Source organism: Mauremys mutica, chromosome 2 (assembly GCF_020497125.1).
Source record: "Mauremys mutica isolate MM-2020 ecotype Southern chromosome 2, ASM2049712v1, whole genome shotgun sequence".
Lineage (NCBI taxonomy): Eukaryota > Metazoa > Chordata > Testudines > Geoemydidae > Mauremys > Mauremys mutica.
In genome coordinates this window covers 265,156,394-265,178,742 of record NC_059073.1, presented here as the reverse complement: position 1 = coordinate 265,178,742, position 22,349 = coordinate 265,156,394, and the positions used below count along the sequence as shown (strand labels likewise).

Here is a 22,349-nt window from a genome sequence, read left to right as displayed (position 1 = left end):
AGAAAATGTGTCATTCACCTTCTTCTGGCAGCGTCCAAACGTTTGTATTAACAGACAACATGGATCAAAGTCAATAGACGAATACCGTTAGAACTGCTGTAGTCTAAAAGACATTGACTCATGCATCTAAGCCCTACGGATCAATTGTGTGGGAAGAACCCGCAAAGTATGGGCACTTTACCCCATGTAATTTTTTTTCACCATTTATATGCACCCAGCCTTTTGGTTGTAGGAACTACGCTTTGTAGGAGGAGATTAAGACAAATCTAGAAAGGAATTCACGTTTTTGAATCATGGCTCTCCCAAAATGCCAGAGGTGCTGAACACTTGGTACTCCCATCAACTCCCAAGAGAGCTGCAAGTGCGCAGGCCTGTGACAATCAGGGCACAGAATGGTGGTAGCTCCCCCAGCCTGAACACTATTTATTCTCTGAAAAGTTACTCACACTTTCAGCCATCTGAACTGAAGCCAAATGAATTAGGGCAAGATTCTGCCTGGTGCATGAGGGGCAGCAAAAGGACTGGGTTGCGGAGGGACTCTCCAGGGAGAATTTTGGCTTTGTCATACAGCTGGCAGGCAGGCTGGGGGAGCAGATGCTAGAGTAGTAGGTCTGCTACCCTGGGACGGTGCAGCATACTCCCCTTCAGCACCCAGCCAGTGCAGTGCCTGGGACGGTTTTACTCTGCCCACAGACAGCTAACAACCATGGAGGGCATTAACAGGGAACAGGCACTTCACTTCCCAGTGGAATCCAGAGCTTCTTCCACCTTCCCCACTGTAAACGCATGCAGGAGTTGAACAGACTGTGGCTCTTGAGTTGTAGGTTTGTAAATGTCCAAATTTTCATCAAATTTGGGTGCAGACTATCACTGTCTTGCTGTCTCCGCTCCTAGGAGCCTATTCATGCATGACAGAGACTGATGTGCCCAGCAGGCTCTGAGCACACTCAACCAAATTCACTGAAGTGGGTGGGGTTACACCAGGGATGAAATGAGCTGGTTGAATGTTTTATTTCATGAGACAGGCTCATGTAATCTAAGCCAGTTTGTACTATTGCCCTCCTGCTTACTACTTAGGAATACACTGCACTTCAATAGCTCCTCCCACCAGATGGATCTCAAATCACTCACCACCATTAGGGAATAAAGCCAGATCCCCCTGGCTAGGTGGGTGACTAATTAGCACCAGCACTTCATGGAAGTTAAGTGACTTGCCCATGGCCACAGTGGCATTTCCACAGCCGAAGAGGGACCAAGTCTCCTGATTCCCAGCCCTGGCTTCTTCTTCCTCACAGCTGACAACAAAAATCCCAGAAGTCCCCCCAGCCCACATCCCCTTCGTTAGATAGCTCATTAGCTTGCTGTATAAAACAACTAATTAGCAAGACCAACATACTAAGGAGGAAATCCTTGTCCCACTGCAGTCACTGGTAAAACTCCCACCGACATCAATGAGACTGGGAACTCACCCAAATGCTTGCAGCCCAGTAATTACAATTGGCCCTAAAGCCACTGTGTGTGGGGGTGGCGGCTCGGAGGGATGGAAAGGCGGGGTTATGGGTGCACACTGGACAATGGAATAAAAGCTTGGAAAGGTAAAAGATTTCAATTTCAAGGTTCCAAGATAATTATTATAAACAGTTGGGAGGAATTGTTTTTTTGAATTGTGTGAAATATTTTTACAGTGTCCTTTGAAGACAATGGCATTGACTTATTCCCATTCATTCAAAATACAGTGAAACCTGTCTTAAGTATGCACTCAGAAAACAAAATCACCAGCTTAAGAAGTGATCTTTTAATAATGGTGGAGCAGAAATGTACTCGTGTGTTTGGGAATACATTAGGGTGGTCTGTTACAATGGTAATTTGCATAATAAGGGGTTGTCTCTTGTACAGTGTTTCATTTTAACTCCAACTCCCTCATTTAAAAATAACTGGTGCGTTTGACAAGTTACTGGATAAAAATAGCAAGACAAGGCTTTGGATGAGAATCTCTGTTTGCTGATTCCTCTAGCCTCGGTGATTGACCTAGTCTGAAACTATGATAGACATCAGGCTTTTCCAGTCCAAGCTGCATGGCACTTTGGCTCTTTTCTATAAAACTCTGCTGGATACGTAGTGAGTCCTTACACCACCTCCCCATTTCAGTCTACCCTCTTACTAGACATACAGTAGAACCTCAGGGTTACGAACACCAGAGTTACCAGCTGAGCGGTGAGCCACACTCCTCATTTGGAACCGGAAGTAAACAATCAGGCAGAAGCAGAGACCAAAAAAAAATAATCAAAATAAAGGACTGCGTTGAACTACTAAAAAAAAAAAAAAAAAAAAAAAAAAAAAAAAAAGGGAAAAAATTTTTAAAAAAGATTTGACAAGTAAGGAAACTATTTCTGCACTTGTTTCATTTAAATTAAGATGGTTAAAAGCAGCATTTTTCTTCTGCATAGTAATGTTTCAAAGCTGTATTAAGTTAATGTTCAGTTGTAAACTTGTGAATGAACAACCATAACATTTTGTTCAGAGTTAGGAACAACCTCCATTCCTGAGGTGTTCGTAACTCGGAGGTTGTACTGTAGGCCATCATGGGACTTGGGTGGTGTGGGATAGCAGAGAAGGCAAAGCATGAAGCCTCTCTACAAAATGTAGTTTTATCCTCCAGACTACACCTCAGAGGCCAAGACCTGAGATTTTCTGTGTCACTTGTATCCATATTTGGGCGTGAACAAGTTAGTGTTTTGAGGATGGGAGGATGCTGGTGGAGGCGATTCCTTCCCAACCCCTGAGCACTATGCCCTGTAGTATAAGACTTGATTAAGGGGAAATGAAGATCAGATTCTATCCCGTTGTGGGAAATGCTGTTACAGCTGCAAAGGAGCAAAGCTCCTCTCTGTGCTCTGCTGAAGTGGCATTGTCCCCACCAAGGAAGGCTGTACCTAGATGGGAACAAACTGTACAATTCAGCAACAGAGGTCAATTCAGCTCTGATTTACTCTGGCATAAACCAGGGCACTTAGATTGGAAGCTCTTTGGGCCAGGGGCTGGTTTTTTTGTTCTGTGATTGGACAGTGCCTAGCACAATGGGGTCCTGGGAAACCACTGGGGCTCTGAGGCATTATAGTAATATAAATAAATAAATCGTAACGTCTGATTTGATACATCCCTGCAGCAGTGTACACTAGAAGGGCTCCTAGGGAGGCTCAGCTGCTGCTCTCATGCCCAGCAGAAAGTCTCAAGGGAGTAAGACACAGGAAACCACTATGAGGCACAGTAGGCCTGGCTAGTGCAGGGAATTTGAATTTGCCTATGCTGTGAGTCTGGAGTGTACAGTATAGTTCAATGGGGAAGGAGAATCTGAGATGGAGGGGGCATGAAATGAAACAAAGACTAAGGCCTGAACGGTAGGAGCTGGGGGGGCTTCTGATGCTTACGTAGAATTCATGCAATTCACTCCAGGGTCTGGGGAGGGAACAAATAAAATCCCTTTAAAGTCTGGTTAAGTTAATCTCCATTGCCCTACACTGGAGAATTTTACAGAAATTTATACTGATTGGGTTAAATATGGATTGTGAATTTTTTGTGTTTGTGAATTTCAAGGTGGGTTTTCAGCTATTAGAGAGGAAGTGGGGAAAACAAAAGAAACATTAAGTATTGGGTTATCGACCTGCCTACCAAGTACCATGCATTTACTCTTTCCAACCAATTTAAAGTCTCTGAACAGGTGGCATGCCTGACTTTATAAAGAGCTATTGCTACATTTCTCAAGGGTGCCCATTAATTTAATTAGCACATCACTATGTTCAAAAGACCACATGTGAGAGTTGATCAATTCATAAGTTAACTTGGAGTTACTTAAGAAGCAGGCACGACTATCCTTGACCCAAGGAGCAGAGGACTCCAAAGCATATGCTGAAAGATTCAGCCTCGTGTTTTCTCTGGGGATATCAGTTATCTGAAACATTTTGTATAATGTCTCATGAATATTATCTAGACAATTTCTACTCTGAACATTTAACCCTTTCCCCGTGGCTTCAGATTAGAATATAGCAGGTTTATAAGTCTATTTTTTATTTCTTCTCAGTCCTGATGTGTTCCTATCTATTGACTATAGAATCGGACTAGAATTGACTTTGAGAATAAAAAGCTGGATATTCATGGAAAGGGTGGGATCATAATGTGTGAGCGTAAAACCAGGGCAGGTATTGTGAAATTTCACTTTATTTTTGACACAATCTTCTGAAACCGTTAGGTAATGGGGAAAGTCCTACAACTTTATGAATGAACTTCAGTAATCAGAACCCAAGTGGCTGCAATAACTTAGAGGATAATGCTCACTGCAAGAAAACTACAATTCTTTATTGACAACTAATCCTTTTATAGCCTATTAAATTACTATACTAGCAGCTGTAGTATATGGCAGCAGGTAAACAGGAAGATTACTTCTTTTGAGAATACCACAGAGGGAGTAGATGTACGTTTCCTATTAAAACAGAGCCCGACTGAATCCCAGATAATGGTAAAACTGGGCCTTACCTAAACAAAAATCTCGGTCAGCCTTCTTCTTGCCTATCGTAGTTACGTGTCCATTTTCGTCAAGAGAGATCACGCGCTTGGAAACAGCACCTGTGTGCACCATTTTGCGAGAGAGTTCATTACTGCTGAGTGGCGCATAGCTTCCTCTCTCCTCTTGTACCCTTGATGGTTTCTCCTCATCTACTTCCTCCCCTGAATCTGCACTCTTGATACTCAGACGCCGCATACGGGAAACCGAGTCAACCTCTTTCATTCGCACCAAACGATCCATAACTGTTCGGCTAGGAGGAGAGGCAAGTTTGCCTTGTAACGTCTCAATCACCTTTGAGGTGCTTCTAACTTTTTTTTCCGAGCTCGGAATGATCACGTTTCTTTCAGCAAGTTGATGCGTAACAGACTTGCAAGGCAGGTCTGGATCTTCATCTTGCCTGTTGAGACCCGCACGCTGTTCAAAACCTCGCTCAGTTACCAGAGTTTTAGATCTGGCTTCTTGGTCAGTGCTCTGGTATTCACCAGTCCAAAATGGGAAGTCTCTCTCTCCAACAAAGAGAGAACTTTCTGTCCAGCCACACTTTCGTCTGCCCTCATAAGAGCTGTCTTTTGTTTCTACTTTGTCACGTACTGTTCTCCCTACTGGAAATTCAGGATCCTGGCCTCTATTTGCAGGGCTGGAGTGTTGGTGGAGGCCAGTTCTGTCCCCAGGAATTAGAGACTCCACTGCTACCTCTATACCCAGAATCCTTGCAGCTCTTGCCTGCAGTGACTCATTTTGGGGGATCTCCATCGCATTTGCATTAGAAGAAAAATCAGAGTTGTTAGCACCTGGTTCAGGGTCAATATCCAGTCCCACAGACCTCAAATCTGGCTCAGAATGACCTTGATTTCTATTAGTTAAAGATAATCTTACTATAGATCCTCTCTCTAAAGGTTTATCACTCCTGGGAGTTGCGCTTTTGTTCCGTTTTACAAAATCGAATATATTAGCTATGTAATTTCTATCTTCTTTTGTCTCCTCTAAGTCCGCATGATTGAATGGATTACTCTGATTTGCATTACTTGGACTACTGGACAAAACTCTATTGACTGGGCCTGAACTTGCTCCCTGTTTGTTTGTTCTGTTCTTGGCTTCCTGCTTCCTTGTTTCTGTTATCACACTTCCATCTGCTGGCTTGATTAAACTACTGCTCTCTTTTGCATTCAAGGAGCTTTGTGATCCAGCACAGATATGTGGATCATCAGACTTAAGCTCTGTACTCCAACTTTCAGACTTACTTTTAACTCTTCCTTGTTTAAATATAGGAACTTCTGGTACCACAGTTTTTAGCTGCTTACAAGGTCTGAGTTCCTGGGTTGATTCATCAGTTCTGGAGGTCCCTATCTTTGTAGGAACACAGTCCTGCTTTGTTCCCTCACTCTCCGCGCCATCTTCACTACTAGTGCTTTCTTCCTGTTCTTGGAGCTCCTTGTTAAAACTTTCTAACTCACTTATTGCATCCCAGGGACGGCGACCGACAGGTTTCAAGAGAAACTGACCAAATAGTTCTTTATTCTTGCAGGGAGCACTTGCTTTGCCCTTGGCCACATCACCCCTGGGAATTGTGCCAGTTTCCCTTTCCTGGGTAGACATGGCTGTGCAGGACCCATAAGGCTGGCTCTGGTATGCCTTTGGTGAATGTACCTGAATTACGGAGGTGGCAGTCCTTGAAAATGCACTATTGCTGGATGGACTGAGGTTCATCTGACCTTTCATATTGTATGTATTCTGCCTACATCTTCTGTCATCGGGGGATAAACCTGCCTCTTCTGACCCAACCAAAGATGTTGTACAGGCTAAGAATTTTGGAGCCATCAGTTTATTATTTGGTTCACTAGGTTTTATACCATGGAAAAATTGTGAGTTTTTAGGGTCTTCAGTGAAACAGGTCTGTGTTTGCTGGTCTTTGTACTGATCGCCTGGCCAAGAGCCAGAGTATTTGAGTTCCCTGTGTTTTGTAGGCTGAGTAAATCTGAGGTCATTCATTTGTTTGAACTCCTCTGGTTTCCACAGCTCTTGTTTTTGTAACTCAGTTTTATTGGTCATGCTTCCTGTGAGAGCTTGTAACTCCAAGTCAGTGGAAGACATACTTAAAAGACTTTGTTCTTGCAAAGCTCCATTGTTATCAAATTCATTCTTCTTATCAGGGGTCTGTGTTAAGTTATTGTTCCTATCAGTATCTGGCAGATTTGATTCAGATTTAACTGGGATGGACACCAAACAAAATATAGTTTCATTCATTTTTTTCTTTGAACTCTTTTTGCTCTGCATCCCAGTTCCAGGTTCAAACTTTTTTACTCTAGTAACAGTCTCACAGGTGCTATCCATATGTGGGTTTCTTACAGAAAGGTTGCCCTTTGTGTACTCCTGATTAGTTTCATTTTCAAGGGGGTGATTATCTGTGTCACCACTGTCTCTTTGGTCAGGCAGGGCCCAGTTTTCCTGATCTCCATTGGATGCTGCCAACCACCTGTTGCAAAGTGTGGTGCTGTCAGGCGTTCTCTCACCCTTTACAGTATTTAGTAAGTTTGATGGATCCAAAAAGGCACTATTGTATTGTAGTTTGATAGTTCTCTCCTGCAAAGCAGTAGGATTGGTCCTACATGTATTTTCAGAGTGTTTAGTGTTGTTCTGGTGGCTCTCGGGATGTGCTATTTTAATATGCCGTATTCGAGGATCATCAAAAGGAATATACTGAATGGAATTCAGGTAGTCATCAGTGTGCCTGGAATGGCTTTGTTTTCCATGAGGAAGGTGGTCATCTTTGCAGTGTTCACCCCCAGTTTCCAATGTGCTAGTGGAGGGTCGATGGCTGCTGAGGGTCCTCTCTACTGGATGCTGCTGACCGTTGTCAAAGCACAAGTCATAGTTAGGCACTTCATTGAAGGAATACTGATTCACACTTGGCTGAGGTGGGGACTTGTAAGATGGAGGTGGTATATAGACAGGGGGCTCTAAACCAGAGTCTGGAATGTAAATGTCTTGCTTCGGCTCATTACCTTTGGCTAAATATGAAATGGGCTCATCTATTTGCTGGTGGTCCTGAAAGCCACTGGTTTCTACAGGTGCCCTCATCTGTCGGTGCAGTTCATAGGATGGAGGTTTAAGGGGTCTGCCATACTTGGGCTTGGCCAGAGGAAGAAGTGTTTCCCTGGGTTTTGTGAATTCCAAAGGCAGTCTGTTTTGGGGACCCGAGGGTGCTTTAGTTCCACTTAGGAAGTGATGATTATTCACCAGGGTGGGTATTTCCACACACTTCATGGTCTCTGGTGAAAGAACTCTTGGCAATGATTGTGATTTCCCTTTGTTATGGGAGCTAAGTACATTGTCTCCCAGGCTCAAGGAGTATAGATCTTGAAGCAGTTTCTCTCTATCACCATCAGACATTTGTCTTCCTAATTTTTTAGGTTGGTTCCAGCTTTCTGTTCTTAAACTTTGCCATTTGTAATCACCAGGCACTTTCCAGGTCTCCTGCAAGCCACTTCTTGTCACACTCTCTGTTCCTGCTCCGACCTCCAGCTGACTTTCTTTAGCATGTCTGTACACCTCATGGGGTGGTGCCAATCCTTTCATTTCAGAGTCTCCTTTGTCAGTGTAACCCAGTAATACGCTAAAGTCTTGTCCTCTTCTTCTCCAGTAGGCCAGATCTTTATCAGTCTTGGGCCCCGAAGACCATGCTAACAGATGTCTGTCATAAAACCTGCAAAAGAAATGCAGTGTCACAGGCAAGCTATAAAAATGCAGCCTCTTTCCTTTATGGGGAATTTTATTAGAGGGTCAAATGCTGAGTTATGCCAATAGGGTTTCCACTCTCAGTTTCTATAATTTATTCACAACCATAGGACATTAAAATCCTCTCTTAGTAATTAACATACACATTTTCTCCCAAGCAAGGAAGGTGGCTAAGCTATATATACATGCACGTTAGCAAGGCATTTTTTTTATTGGTATGCATAGCTGTTGAAAACAATGTTCACAATGTTGTACGTTGTGCAGATATGTAGAGTCCTATTGAATATATATGATGAAAAGTGAATTGACTATGTTAAACAAGGCTTTGAACCCTAATTTCTGCTCTCAGTTACATCAAAACCTATTGACTTCACAGGGCTGTACAGAGATAACCAAGCATAATATAATATGGCTCTAGATTTAAAAAGAGAAGGCAGTAGGGGGAGTTTCTTAACATAAATTTCTGTAAGAAATAGGATTTTACATTACAGCACAAGGGTTGAAAGAGAAGGTGGTTCTGGTTAATTTGATCTTTTGCGTTTGTTTAAGGAATAAGTGTCTCTAGATGTTTCAAATATATCACCATTGTGGTATGAATCATTTTATGTGAATCTAGTTCTGATGAGATTTTAAATATCCAGTTAATTTTTGTGTGTAACCTTTTAAATTTGTTTCTAGCAAAACACATCACTGAAACATGAAAAAGGAAGGATAAAACAAACACTTTAGTTATAGAACTTCAGATTTCTGAATTAAATCCAGCAGACAATATCAGACCCTTCCCATGTTTCCAGACATGGTGTGAAATACTTTGCACAGTATTCCAAAGGAAAATGGATAGCTTTCTGCATTAAAAGTTTATCTTTTAGTTATACTGTGGTTCTGCTGTTCTTGTAAATAAGGTGTCCAAAAAATCTAACTGTCATTATTTTACTATGCAACTGCCACCAGCATAACACAAGAGAGAAAAATCAAAATTGACATAAATAGGACAAGAATGTAGCTGGAACCCAAGAAATTCCTTCCTCTTCCCCCACCCTGAGTTATATGTACAGTCTGCTCTTGGTTTCTGCCAAAAAAAACTAATAGTCTCACAAAAAAGGTTTAAATAGATAATAAAATTCAGAATTCCTAATGAAAATGTAGCAATCCACATTCAAGAACACTCTTCAATAATTTTCTTTTACGTATGCAAACTTTATCCTATCAAGCAAAATGTTTAAAACGAATTGGGATAAAGACTATTTTTGTTTTAAGTCTGATGGATTAAAACCCATTGTCTGAACAAAAAGTTCCTCATATAAAATACAATTTGCAATTTGCTATCTGGATCCTGGTCAATATTAAAAGCCTATATTAATCCATGGGCTATAATGGGACATCTCCTATTTTGGAAATTTTACCACAGTTAAACCACTATATCTTTCAGAATGAGGGAGTCTGCAGCTGACTGTATGCTGTCAGCCTTTGGAGATTACCAAGGCCACCTCTGCTACCTTTATGTTTTCTCATAATGCTATAATGCTGTTGTGTAGCTATTGACTGGAGGGACTGTGAGTGACTCGGTCTAGGGAACAGACAAGCTAGGTATTGTTCTATGCAAGATCTGGTAAATGATATAAAATATATGGAGAGATCAGTCATACTAAACTATTAAAACACACCAAGTACAAAATCACAAGCAGTACTTATTCAAGACTATATAATATCAAAACCACTGGAGGGTCTTCTAGACAGTAAATCAACACTGAGGTTAGTGATCACTGTTATTGATGATGGATCAGTGAAATGCCCTGGCTATACGAAAGTAGTGTTTGTGAATAACTACTGGGAAAGTGTTACCTAGATTTCTAGTGGGAATCCACCAGAAAACAAAAGAAGAGTCAGCCTTCAATGTACGAAATTATGTGAATGTTTCCCTAGTCATAATGCATGCTTCAGAGGAGAGAAAATCCTGCCTCATTAATAGCGAGAAGGTAACCACATTTTTTTTTATACAGAAGTTGTTTAAACAGTATTTTGTAGTTATAGTAACTAATGAAGTTCTAAACATGATGTAAAACACCATACTGAAGATCTACATTATGTCATCATAGCAACTAGAATGCAGAAAGCATGTTTAAAGAAAGGTAACGTTAGGGCTTTTCTAAACCTTGTAACTTATGTATATTAATGAGACAAAGAATATTATTCAGTTTATATCATGTGACTCACAGCAATTAGATTCAGGAATGAGGATAGTAGGGGCGTGGTATGGAGAAAAATCTTGAGGAAAAAAATTAAACTACTGGATTGAAATGTTGTTCATGTTGTTATTTTGGTTAGAAAATAGAAATTTTAAAATCTTTCTCTCCTCCAACCCCCCTGTCCAATTTCTCTTGTTAGAAGAAAATAGTAGTAATGTAATAGAAAAGAAGGTCTATGACCCTACTTTGAGTTAAACTTGAGGTGATTTCAGAAGCAGTTACCACATCTCCTATGACAAGTAATAGCTTTGCACTAGTTCACATGGAGAAATAATTTTGTATCCAGGACACTGTGGCCATATCCACATCTGAGAATATAACTGAATCGTTATCATGGAGAGAATGATCAAGAGGCACTTGTTGTGAAATTTTTTGATATCCGGTAACATCACCGCTTACTGTGCAATTCTGCCCTATACTACTTGCAATATAACTGGTGATACTGAAGCAAAAACAAAAACGTTATTCAGTACACCTGCCCTCTGTAAAATCAGCCCTGCTTACCAGCTCTTCAGTTGGGTGTTCAATCACTGAGACACCAAAAATCACCAGACATTTTTGAAAATGTAGGCCACTATATTTAACAGAATAAATCAGTAATAAGGAAAGCTTGTTAGCCAATCCATTAAGAGCTGGAGAGTAGGGTCAGGAGACTTAGATTTTATTCTCCACTCTGCCAGTAGCTTGCAGGGTGGCCTTGTTCGAACCACTTAACCTCCCTGTGGCTCAGTTTCCTCATTTGTAAATTTGCGCTAATACCCACCTTTGTAAAGCGCTTTGAGATCTTCGGATAGAGGTGCGGTGCGAGTTCTAAATACACCTTATTCGGGACCCAATCCTGCAAACACATACTCTCTAAGCATGAGGGGACCGAGGGGCGTATCACGTTGGATGGTGTTTACAGGATCATGACCTATGTGGTAAGAATTCTTTTCTAACACAGCTGTTTCTATAGCTCAGGGGATCTCACACTGGGTGTCGGGACTCCTCTGGGGGTCGTGAGGTTCTTACATGGGGGGTCGTGAGCTGTCAGCCTCCACCCCAAACCTCGCTTTGCTTCCAGCATTTATAATGGTGTTAAATATATTAAAAACTACTTTTAATTGGTAAGGGGAGGATCACACTCAGAGGCTTGCTATGTGAAAGGGGTCACCAGCACAAAAGTTTGAGAATGACTGCTCTAGCTAGTACACATGTGCTGCCAAGCCCATTTGCTGTCTCTCTATTTTAAAAAACACACATTGGAAATATTCTGGATCAGAGTTTCTTTGATAACTTCTCTAGATGTGGTGTGAATTAGTTCTATCTGAAATTACACTGATGACAAACTTTTAAACACTATTTTGGAAATTTTTAAACAAAAGAGCAACTGTAGCAGTATTTGAACTCAGTGCCTTTGCCAACACTATCCACTAGGCTGCACGGTCTCTGGTCATCATCCATCAGAATTTACAAGTGTGACTTGGTTACACTAATAATCATCACTATGCAGGATCTGGTGTTCAAAACACTCTATGTCCATTAGCTACTTAGTCCTCAACACACCCTATGAACAATATTCTCATGGAGGAGGCCACAGGGCTTTAAATTCACCCTACAACTGTAGGAATTATGTAGTTTTTTTTTTTTTTTACAGGTCTCCATAATCTACTATATCCCAGACTGGGAGCAGTTCTGCTAATCACTGATCAGCAGGGATCCTAGAAATCCGTTCTCTGCGGAAACAACACAGAATCTTTAGTTTGTATATTTTACAGCAAATCTTTAGTTTGTATATTTTGTGAAAAAATAAAAACATATATCAATTATTAAACTTTACTGAAAATCCCGGTATCACTGGAAGTATCATGCGGGGCTGATTGCCCGAGCCCCAGCTGCCTCGGAAAACTAAAGTTCAGCATTTCCTTTTAATTGTGGAAAAACGTGGATTTTTAGGTTGTTTTAACTCAGAGAATTTAGTTTTTATCACAGAAAACTAGGATCCCTGCCAGTGGTGTAGCTAGGACAGGAAAATTGGGTAGGTCCCAACTCTCGGGTGGGCGGGCAATGACGGGGGAGGGGGCAGGGGAAAGGGGAGGAGGAAGGATGGAGAGCCCGCCTTCCCCCACCCCCTCCAGCTGGCCCTTACTGCTCAGCGAGCACCAGCGGATGAGACCTTCCAGAGCACACAGGCTGCGAGGCGTGCCCATGGGGCGGATGGGGCTCGAGCTCCGCCCACCCATCCTACCCACGGCTTGGTGTCTATCCGCCTGGGTTCCTCTCCTGCCGGCGCCACGTGCTGCTGCCCCAGTCTCTGCCCCCAGCACTAGCCCCACCCAGACCCACCCCCACGAGGCACGCCCCCCGCCTGGGACGACTCACCCTCTCCCAGCCTGTGGATTTGGGGGGCTCTGGCCCCGGTCTGGGTGGGCCTGGATGCTAAGTGGGTGAGCCGCAGCCCACCCAAGGCTATGCCCCTGAGCCATGCTGATCAGATGCAGCTCAGGAGGAAAGAAGCCGCTTCCAAGCCTCACCACTATTGCGTCTACGTCCACTGCTCCAATTGGTTAGGGAGGAACCATGTGACCTTAGTTCTACTGTCCCCTGCTGAAAATCAGGATGGGGAGAAGAGCTTCAAACCACCAGCTCCCCAGGACAAGAGTGGTGGAAGCTTCCTTAAAGTGGAGGGCCACCGGTGCCTGAACCATGGCCCCCCCACTGCACTACCCCTTCCCCCAAGGCCCTGCGCCTGTGCTGCCTCTTCCTCCCCAAGACCCCGCCCCCGCTCACTACTCTCCAGCCCCTCCCCCCCATCGCTCATCCTTACAGCCAGTAAAAAGTGGGGCCATGGCCCCAGCCCCAGGAGGAAACCCATGGCTTACCAGAGGCTTCTGCTCCACCCCATCTCAGTTTTTCAGCCAGTGAGCTGCAGTCTGGGAGAGGAAAGGGTCATCTTCCCTTAACACTGTTTTAGGGCTCAAGGGAGGGAGTGCAAAGCATAGGCCCTGAAGGGGGCGGTGCGAAGCAAGGGGTAGGGGGCCTCATACGGGAGTGCAGAATAGAGGGGACACCAAAAAATCATTGCCAAAGCGGGAGATGGAGAAACAACCAGACACAAGAGAAGGCCATTGCTTAATGACAGGATGGGGACTGAGTTTCCATCAGCAACCAACCTAATTAGCTACCAATGTTAATTAGATCAGTAGTTGAAAGAAAAATAAACTCTGCCCTCTAGAGGTGTTTGAGTGTCCCCATTTGGAAGAGAGAGCGTGTCTGCAAGATCATCCCCCCACCAAGTGATTGCCGCACAAGCTCGAATATTTCTCTCTGGATGCAAGAGAAACACATTGCAAGACAGAAAACACAGGAGTTTAAACAAAATGCGTTCCATAGACAATAACTGCTGGTGTCTGTATGATTTCCTCGCAGGGCTGCTGTGTAGTAGGACTTGCAACATATAAAAAGAGAGGCACCTATTTTTATGAAAAGGCCACAACTACGGCAGTTCAGGCCCAATATTTGAGTCCCTATTTTAAGGGGCAAAAGGGAGCTTTTTAAAAACAAGATTTAATATTAAACTACAGTGTAAGCAGACAGGTTCTACTCCATTATTTCCCATTTCCTAAGAGGTTAGGGAGGGACACACGGAATGGACACCCAGTCCTGTTTTTTTAACTCTACTCTTTTTAAAAGCTACCACAGCCAGTGTGCCATATTTTCCCCATCCACACTAGAATTAAAAGACATTCCCATCTTGGCTATGGCAAGACAAGCAAGCTAGTATTTTCTTGTAATGTTGATGTGCCCTTAATGTACGTATCCAGCTCCAAGTCCAACTAGAGTTCTCCCTTCCACCTTCCATATGCTCTGTCCACGTTTGCGTTTTTCCATCTCTAGTAGTGTATTACTTTGCTGCTGACGACTGGTCTATCTCCCTCCAACGGAGGGAAATCCTACTCCTAAAAGAACCTCCTCCACTGGCTCCCCATCCTCATTCTTTAAAGACACCCCCCCCGGCAAAAAAAAAAAAAAGAGGCCAAACAAACTTAGAACCACACCTAGACCAGAGATCCTTTTGAGCTCCCTGGATGCCTTACTGCTGCTGCACAGCTGTTGAATTTGCTCCTTTCAGTAATTCTAGCTGGGAAGAAAGAACACTTCTGTGCCCAGATCAACAGCTTACAGGTGACCTGCAAGGGGAGGAGATGTGGAGGACAGAGGAGAAAAGCCTGGCAGCCTGGGGAGGCGGCACTGCTGTGCTACTGAAGGCAGCACAGGTGAGTTAGGCCAGCACTGGAGAAGAATGTCCCAAGACAAGATCCCATTTGCTCACCCAGGACCTTAACACTTACCAAACCCTTTGGACAGAGGAAGGTGGGGAGGAAACTGACCCTCTTTTTCTGATAACCACCCAGTATATTTTGCCTTGCTTTAAATATCTTCCCAGCTTCTTTCCTTTGCTCATTTTTAGCATACAAATGGCTGCAAAACTTGACCACTCCATACGCATTCTAGACAGAGTCCTTCCTGTCCGTTTTATTCCAGTTCAAAAGTGCACACACTGTACACAATGGGAGGTGCAGTGGTGCAAGCACATTTTATGAAGTGGTGACAAGGGCTTCCACTGAGCCTGAGCTGCTTTAACAGGAACTTACAGACACCGTCTCATATTTACTCCATGAGAGCTGCCTAAAAATCAAGACTGTGACCCTCTTTGGTGAGGGAACTCCCCCAGAAGTAGCTGCATTCAGCTGGATACCCACCAAGGATCGACGCACACATGAGAAATAAGGAGCTGGGTTGTTTTACAACTATTCATTTTCATAAGCAAAATCTTTGCTGTGTAAATATCCCAATAGTGAACAAAAAAGGCAACGTGAGCCTGGGCTCAAGCCAAACCCCCCTTGCGACCACACACCAATTGTGCTAACCTAGGGCTTGGACCCAGGGTCCCAAGACCTGCAGGGCTGGAGGGTCTGAACCTGTGTTAAGCTGGGACTCTGCCCTTCCTGGGCTGCATGTGTAGGGGTGCCCAGGCTGTGTGAACTCTCAGGGCAGTGAGTAGGAACCAGACCCAAAAATTCCCCACAGCCTCCCGGGGATCCCTTAGCCCTGCCTCCTGGGGTGCAGTGAGGGCAGGGATAAGGAATCCCCAAGGGGTGCTGGAGCAACTGCACCCCAAGCCCTGGGAATACACTTCACTCCTCTGCAGCAGGCAACAGCTAGGCTGGGATGTTTGTGTGTTCTTCCTTTAAAACTACATTTTATCTCAAACCTCAAAACAGACAGACAAAAATAAATAAAAAACCAGCCCAACACAAACCTCTTCATTGAACATCCCATTTTAAACATTAAGAATTGCAAAGTTTCATTTGAACAGTTTGCCAGCCCTGGAGATTGGTGTCCTAATTGTCCTCAGAACAGGTGCACATAGGTGTTTTCATGCCAATGTGACTCAGCCTAGAGCTGGAGAACTCAATTCTCAGATTAGAGGGTAGTTCAGTATAAAGCCTTCTCAAACTGCAGTCATTCTACTGAGCCAGCCACCAAAGGAACTAATTACAAGCTTTGTGTACTCATGTGCTGCGTACGGGCACCTGAGTCCCATCAAGAGCACAGGGCGGGCAGTAGAGTTTTCCCACAGTGCACCATGTTCCTAGGGCTAGAATGTCGACACTGGGGAGTGGCTAGGCACTTTGGGATAAGTTTACTTTGACTCAGGTCTATGCACTGCTGTGTGCACAACAGTGTTATATCCTTGGGGCAGCCGGTGTAGGAAGCAATCACTTGAGGCCAGAGAGCAGGCAGCTAACCAAAACCTCCATTTTATTTACAGATATACAGAGAGCTCACTCAGCTGGTTGAAACCGGCTGAGCTAACCCATAATAATCTAACTCAGTTGCCATAGCAACAAAAACCATGACAACCAAATACACAACAAACAGATCCCTTGATTCAAGCACAGGTCAGAAAATTATTAACCTAGGGTTAAAATGCCCAGGGTTCCTGACGCAGGTCATCCAGCTTGAGTCCTACTAACCCTAGGTTTACATTGTAGACATAGGATACGTCCACACAGGAACTAGACACCCGAGGTTGGCCCATGCCAGCTGACTCAGGCTTGCGGGGCTGTTTCACTGCTGTGTAGACTTCTGGGCTCAGGCTGGAGCCCAGGCTCTAGGACCCTGCAGGGTGGCAGGGTCCCAGAGCTCAGGCTTCAGCCCTAGCCCAGAAGTCTACACAGCAATGAAACAGCCCCGCAGCCTGAGCCCCATGACCCTGAGTCAGCTGGCACAGGCCAGCCATGGGTGTTGAGTTACTGTGCAGACCTATCCTATGTGACCTGAGCTTCTCCTCCCCACCAGCAAGGCCTTTTGTAAAGGGTGTTACTGACTCATTACACTGCCCCCTCCCCTTCCCTCTGCTATTTTGAGAAAGACTCCACACGACAAAAGGGTGTGTTAATGTTAGTGTGCTGCATGTAACATGTCAGTGCACTGCCAGGCATGGAAGCAAACAAACGCTCACTTATCACAGGTAGAGGGTAAGTGGGGCTGAAGTCATGCTCAGTCATCTGCCAGAATGAAAGGGAAGAGAGGAGAAAGCCAAGCCATGGCGTGACACAGACACTTACCCCCCTTCTGAAGTATGAAAAGTGGACAAACCCCGGAGGTCTGGGTGGTACCCGGGACCAGCATGCCTCCCTTGGCTCCAATGACTGCCTTCACTGCTGCTCAAGTTGCCTTTTGCCAGTGGTTTCTTGTTGTAAATGCAGGCTCCAGAGTCTGTCTCAAACCCGTTCAGCGTTCCCCGACTAGTTCTATTTTCTGTAATCTCAGGCTGGTATCCATCATTTCTGTTCTCGTATGAAGTAGAGGGATTTTTGGACAATTTGTATCCATGAGAAATCAGGAGGTCCTCCACACTGAACATGTTGTGCTGGTTTCACTCACTGCTGTGCCACGAGAAAGCTCTCTCCAGCAGGATCCATCACTGAAAGAGGGAACAGAAGGCTGCTCTAATAAGGAAAGACAACTTAACTCAATCTGCGGGCTACTGGATGCAGAGTTTCATTCTCTTGCCTCAACATAATAAAATACATAAGACTAAAGCACATGCAGATGCTGATGAATCACGTGTTGACCTTCCCTAGATAATATACCTAAATTTGTTCAGCCAGGGAACAGATGCAGAGCTGCTGCTGCTGAGTCAGTCCATTTGCGTGAAGAATTTGGTGATGATTGCAGCTTTCAGATTTTGATAAGTGATCTTGGGAAGCTTTGCACTGGAGATAAGCAAACCCTTGAGAAAGGCATTTTCTCCAAAAATGGTTTTTACTCTGATCAGGTGGAGCTGTGCGTTATGCTGGGAGAGGGGTTAGATTGCAGGGCAGCACAGCCTCCTCCTGGAGCCCTGCAAATTCTATCAAAATTAGCTGGTGAACAGGCACAAAAATAATGCATCACAAGAAAAGAAAAAAAAGGTTATTATGTTAGCCCATAAAGGCACTGCTGATGTGCCGCTGTGCCCCCAATTAGACTCCCTTGTTTACAGTCTTTAAAGGTTGCTTTTCGGGGAGATTTCTGTATTGCCTAGGTGGGACCTGTTGAAATCTGCAATCAGCTAATAGGTGTAATACAAATCAAAGAAGCCAAGTAAACTGCATCTAGAGCCACATGTGTTGTTGCATGATGATTTCCAAAGCAAATGGGATCAATCCAAAGTTAAGATTTTTCCTCCTATCTGCCAGCCCTACAGACTCAGCCTGAGTTCTTTGCTGGTTGCACATTGTTATTAGTAATAGGTTCTGCAGATCAAATTAGTTGATCTGTAACAGTTTCTCCTGGCGAGCTCACTCTTGTAACCTACTGTCTATTCTACTCTTCTAGCTTGTTATATTTATGGGGTACCAAGTCTTCAATGGTTTGGAACTTGGTAAACACTTCTGTAGATGAATAGACTCCAGCGCACCATCTCTTGCCAGTGCTGTTCTGCCACATCACTGAAGTGGGTGGATGAGACTTGAAACGCTTTGGGAGCAAAAACATTGAGTATGACACTGAATAGGACACTTGATAGGGGGCTTGTATAACATGCTCAGTGTTACATGTCCCCAGTAGTGGCACGTCTGCATAAAGAATAAGAACCTTCTAGAAGCTAATGAAGTTTCTCCTTCAGCTGAAGTGCTACAGGCCCGTGCTTTGGTGCATGAACTCCTGGGTTCTGTCACCAAGGCTGATCTTTACAAAGAGTCTCTACTCTGTGCTAAAGAAGCACACTGCTATCAATATGAGACACTTTATATGGAGTAGGCACTAAAGGGGGACATGACACATTTACTTAGTGTGTTCCAGAAGTCAGTTTTCAACACAGAACCAAACTTTAAACAGTGCCTGCGCAGACCATGTAATTGTTACTTAAGGGTTTGAAAATAACTCATTTCTAAACCAGTTTAGAACCTACACCAGCCTCTGCATAGAGCCTAAAGAATCTGTCCCCTGTCCCCTCTATATGTGGTATTGTACACTTTAAAGAAATAAAACACTTCCCAGTAACATTTGTGGAATGGTGGGTTGTTTTTTTGTTGTTGGTTTTTTTGGCCAAAACAGGGCTCCTCAAACCTACTAAATGATACACTGTACTAGAAGAGTAGAATGATCAGCATAGTCACAGGGATAAAAAAAGCCAGCCAAGAGGTACTAGTCAAATTAATGGAAGAAAGGAATGGAATCCCTTTCTTTAAAGGAAAAGATGGTTTTGTTGTTTATTTTTAAACACTTCAGTAACAGGAGGTGGGGTCAGATCAGGTCCACTCAAATGATTTCTCTATTCCTAATTGTTTCTAGAACACAAAGACCTGGAATTGTGAGAGGAGGTAAAAATCACAGAAGACAGAACAGCTGGCTGCTAGAGCTATTCAACCTCTAAAGAGAAAAAGATCCACTGTGACTGCATAAACAATAGAATGCCCACTGGACAGCACACAGGTGCAAGGAAGAAATGTGCTTTTCCTGTTGTTATTGCTTGGGGGGGGGTGTCAATATTAACCCTTTCTCTCCTACTGTCCTGGATAGTGGCCAAGTGAAAACAATATTTGTCAGGGGTTGAAGGAGGCAATATGCAGAGAGAGAAACTGGCAATTTAGAAATGGACAAAACCTTTGGACCATGGGTCTTATTCTGATCTCACTTTCAATACTGAGAGTCACAAGTAACTTCAGTGAAATCAGTGGAGTTACACCATGGGAAAAACCCAGTGGTAGCTGGTGCCCAAAATAACCCCTCAGGGTTAATCATATTTGAAAATAAAAAACTGGGATAGCATTGGGGAGGTGTTACAGGAAAGTCCTTTGGTGGGGATATGGGGAAGTGGCAGGGGAAGAGGGGGATGCCCTCTTCCACGTCAGTGCCCTGCTCTTCAGAGTGAAAAACGGAGACACTTCACCATAAAGGGCAGGGTGGGTGAACACAGTTCTCTCCTCATCTCAACCTCTCTCCCTCCCTCCTAGATAGCTCTACCCTATCATCTCCCTGCTGTCTCCCCATTCTCAAACTCACAACCAAGTCACCCCCAGCCTCATTCACTAAAGGATTTAATTGCCCCCTGAACTCAACTCTGTAAACCCAGCACATCCCACTCCTAACTCAGAACCTCCCTAAGCCTTCCCAGCTTCCTTCAACCCAACCAGTGCAGACCCTGCCCCCCACAACGGTTGCCACCTCTGAAGTACAAAAAACCAGGATAACTCGGACGATTTTGAGAGCCCATAAAACTAGACAGCCGGCTGTGTGTATTGAGCATTTCCCAGGACAGCTACTTCAGAAAAAGGGACGATCCTGGGAAAACGTGGCCAGGTGGCAACCCTACCCTCATACCTATCCAAAAGCCCTTCCACTGCCTACCTAACCTCTCCACATCTCATAACCAGCCCTTCAACTCTGAAACCTTTCCCCCCCACTTCCATCAGACACACACACAGGTCAGAAAACTCCTCCACAAGCACAGAACCCGCCTCCCTCCTACCAGACATCCACCAACAACTAACTCAGGACTACGCTACACCCACCTGCCCACCCACCTGTACACTGCTGGTCCTGGAGAAGTAGAGGCAGCAGGGAAGGACTGTGGCTGCAGGAAGCCCTATACTCCACATCAAGAGAGAACTGGTCCTATAGGAACCAGTATTCCATGCTTTGTGCCTCCCCCTTTGCTGCCTTGACGTCTATGGGCTTCAGAGCCAGGACGACTCAGGGCAGCCACCTATATGACATCCCGAGTCCAGAGACTGCAGAAGCTTCAGCCTCCCCCCAGTGGCGGCCAATGGCACTGCACACTGCAGTACCTCAGCTGTGCTACACAGCTCTGTCTCCAGCATAGCGACATTATTGATAGGGCTTAGTTCCATTAGCTCCCAATAAGACTAGTATAAATGAAGTCAGGATAGATTCAGAATGGAAGACAGTGCAATGGGTTGAGTGCTAGACTGCGACTTGGGAGACCTCCGTTCAATTTCTTCCTCTGACACACACCTTCTGTGTGATCTGCGGCAAGTCTCTTGGTCGTTCTGTTCCTCAGATGTCCATCATGAAATGGGGTTAGCAGCACTTCCCTCCTTCACAGGGGTATTGTGAGGATAAATACGTTAGAGACATTACCAAAACAGATAGAAAGGATCAAGCCCCATGTACACATATTGTACATATTAACAATTTTCCTAGTGTTTCAAAGCCAAGGTTTCTACTTTTCAGGTGGGAGGCCAGTTCCTTTTACTAGGAGTAAGTGGATGAAATTAAGAAAAGGTAGATGTAGGTTGAATATGAGGAAACATTCCTGACTGCAAGATCTCTAATCCTGTGGAACAGTTTCTAATAGAAAGGGGTGGAAGCCCTGATCATTTGGGGCATTTAAAATATTGCTGTCCACTTGAAATCTAAGCAGTTTCAGAGAACGAGTTAAAAGTAGTTTCAAGTAAAGCACGTGTCACTGAGTCCGCCAACCAATTTGTTGTGGTTTTACACTAACATTTTCTTTTAAAATGTTTTTATCACACTTGTTTGTGTGGATGTTTTGCACAACAAAAAGGAAACCAACTGACTGACCAGATGGGAAAAACAATGAAACCGTCTATGTGCACAGTGATATCAAATGCAAACAAACTAAGCCAACAGGAAAAAGAGAGAAATCCCCCTCCTTAGCTTCTTTCAGTCAAGGTATCTTAGCAGCTACTTTTAACAATTGTAGATACAAAACTTTCAGACAGACGTGGGAGTTTTAAACTGACAAATCCCTTTAAAAGTAACCAAAATAAAACACTAGTGAATGTAAAAGTGGGGACAATTGGGCACTGGCAAGGAGATGGCCTAGATAATCTAATAAATCTTTCCCATCTCCTTGGTCAATGAAAAAGTAGGGAGGGATTTTACTCCTGGCAATATGACAAAGAACTTATCCTGCTCATTCCCTCTACCACTGTGATTCAGAGGCAGGCAGGAAAGGGTGTGTCCCACCATAGCGACACTGAATTCTTAGAATCACGTCCAGTTCTAGACTCTGGCTCCAATGTGGTAATGCAAAGAATTTGGGTCAAAAGTCAAAAGTGTGTGTGAGTGTGTATTGGAAGGGATGGGAGCGATACCTTGGTTCCATGATAGCAGACCAGGAGCACTATTGATGAAGCCTTGAAGTGGATTAGCAGACTGCATGTTAATGAAGAGAACCTGTAAAGCAAGGGGCTGCAGTTCATTAGAGTTTAGTTTAATACACAAGATCTCAGCTTCCTTCAAAGTCTGTGCTTGGCAGGAGAGGGTGGAGCTACTGTGGAGAAGGG

At 44.1% G+C, this 22,349-nt stretch overlaps 1 protein-coding gene across 8 annotated transcripts in view; it reads right to left on the bottom strand.

Moving 5' to 3' along the window:
- JCAD (junctional cadherin 5 associated) overlaps window positions 1–22,349 on the bottom strand; it is a 90,422-nt gene that overhangs the window by 6,309 nt on the left and 61,764 nt on the right. For 7 of the 8 annotated variants that reach the window (XM_045005008.1, XM_045005009.1, XM_045005011.1 and 4 more), the window contains 2 exons: window positions 17,157–17,515; window positions 4,531–8,264 (listed from right to left, as the gene is read on the bottom strand). In XM_045005008.1, the coding sequence (XP_044860943.1) occupies window positions 4,531–8,264; window positions 17,157–17,455 (4,033 nt within the window). In that variant the 5' untranslated portion in view covers window positions 17,456–17,515. The remainder of the gene's footprint in view (window positions 1–4,530; window positions 8,265–17,156; window positions 17,516–22,349) is intronic. The other variant, XM_045005013.1, reaches the window with a different exon arrangement.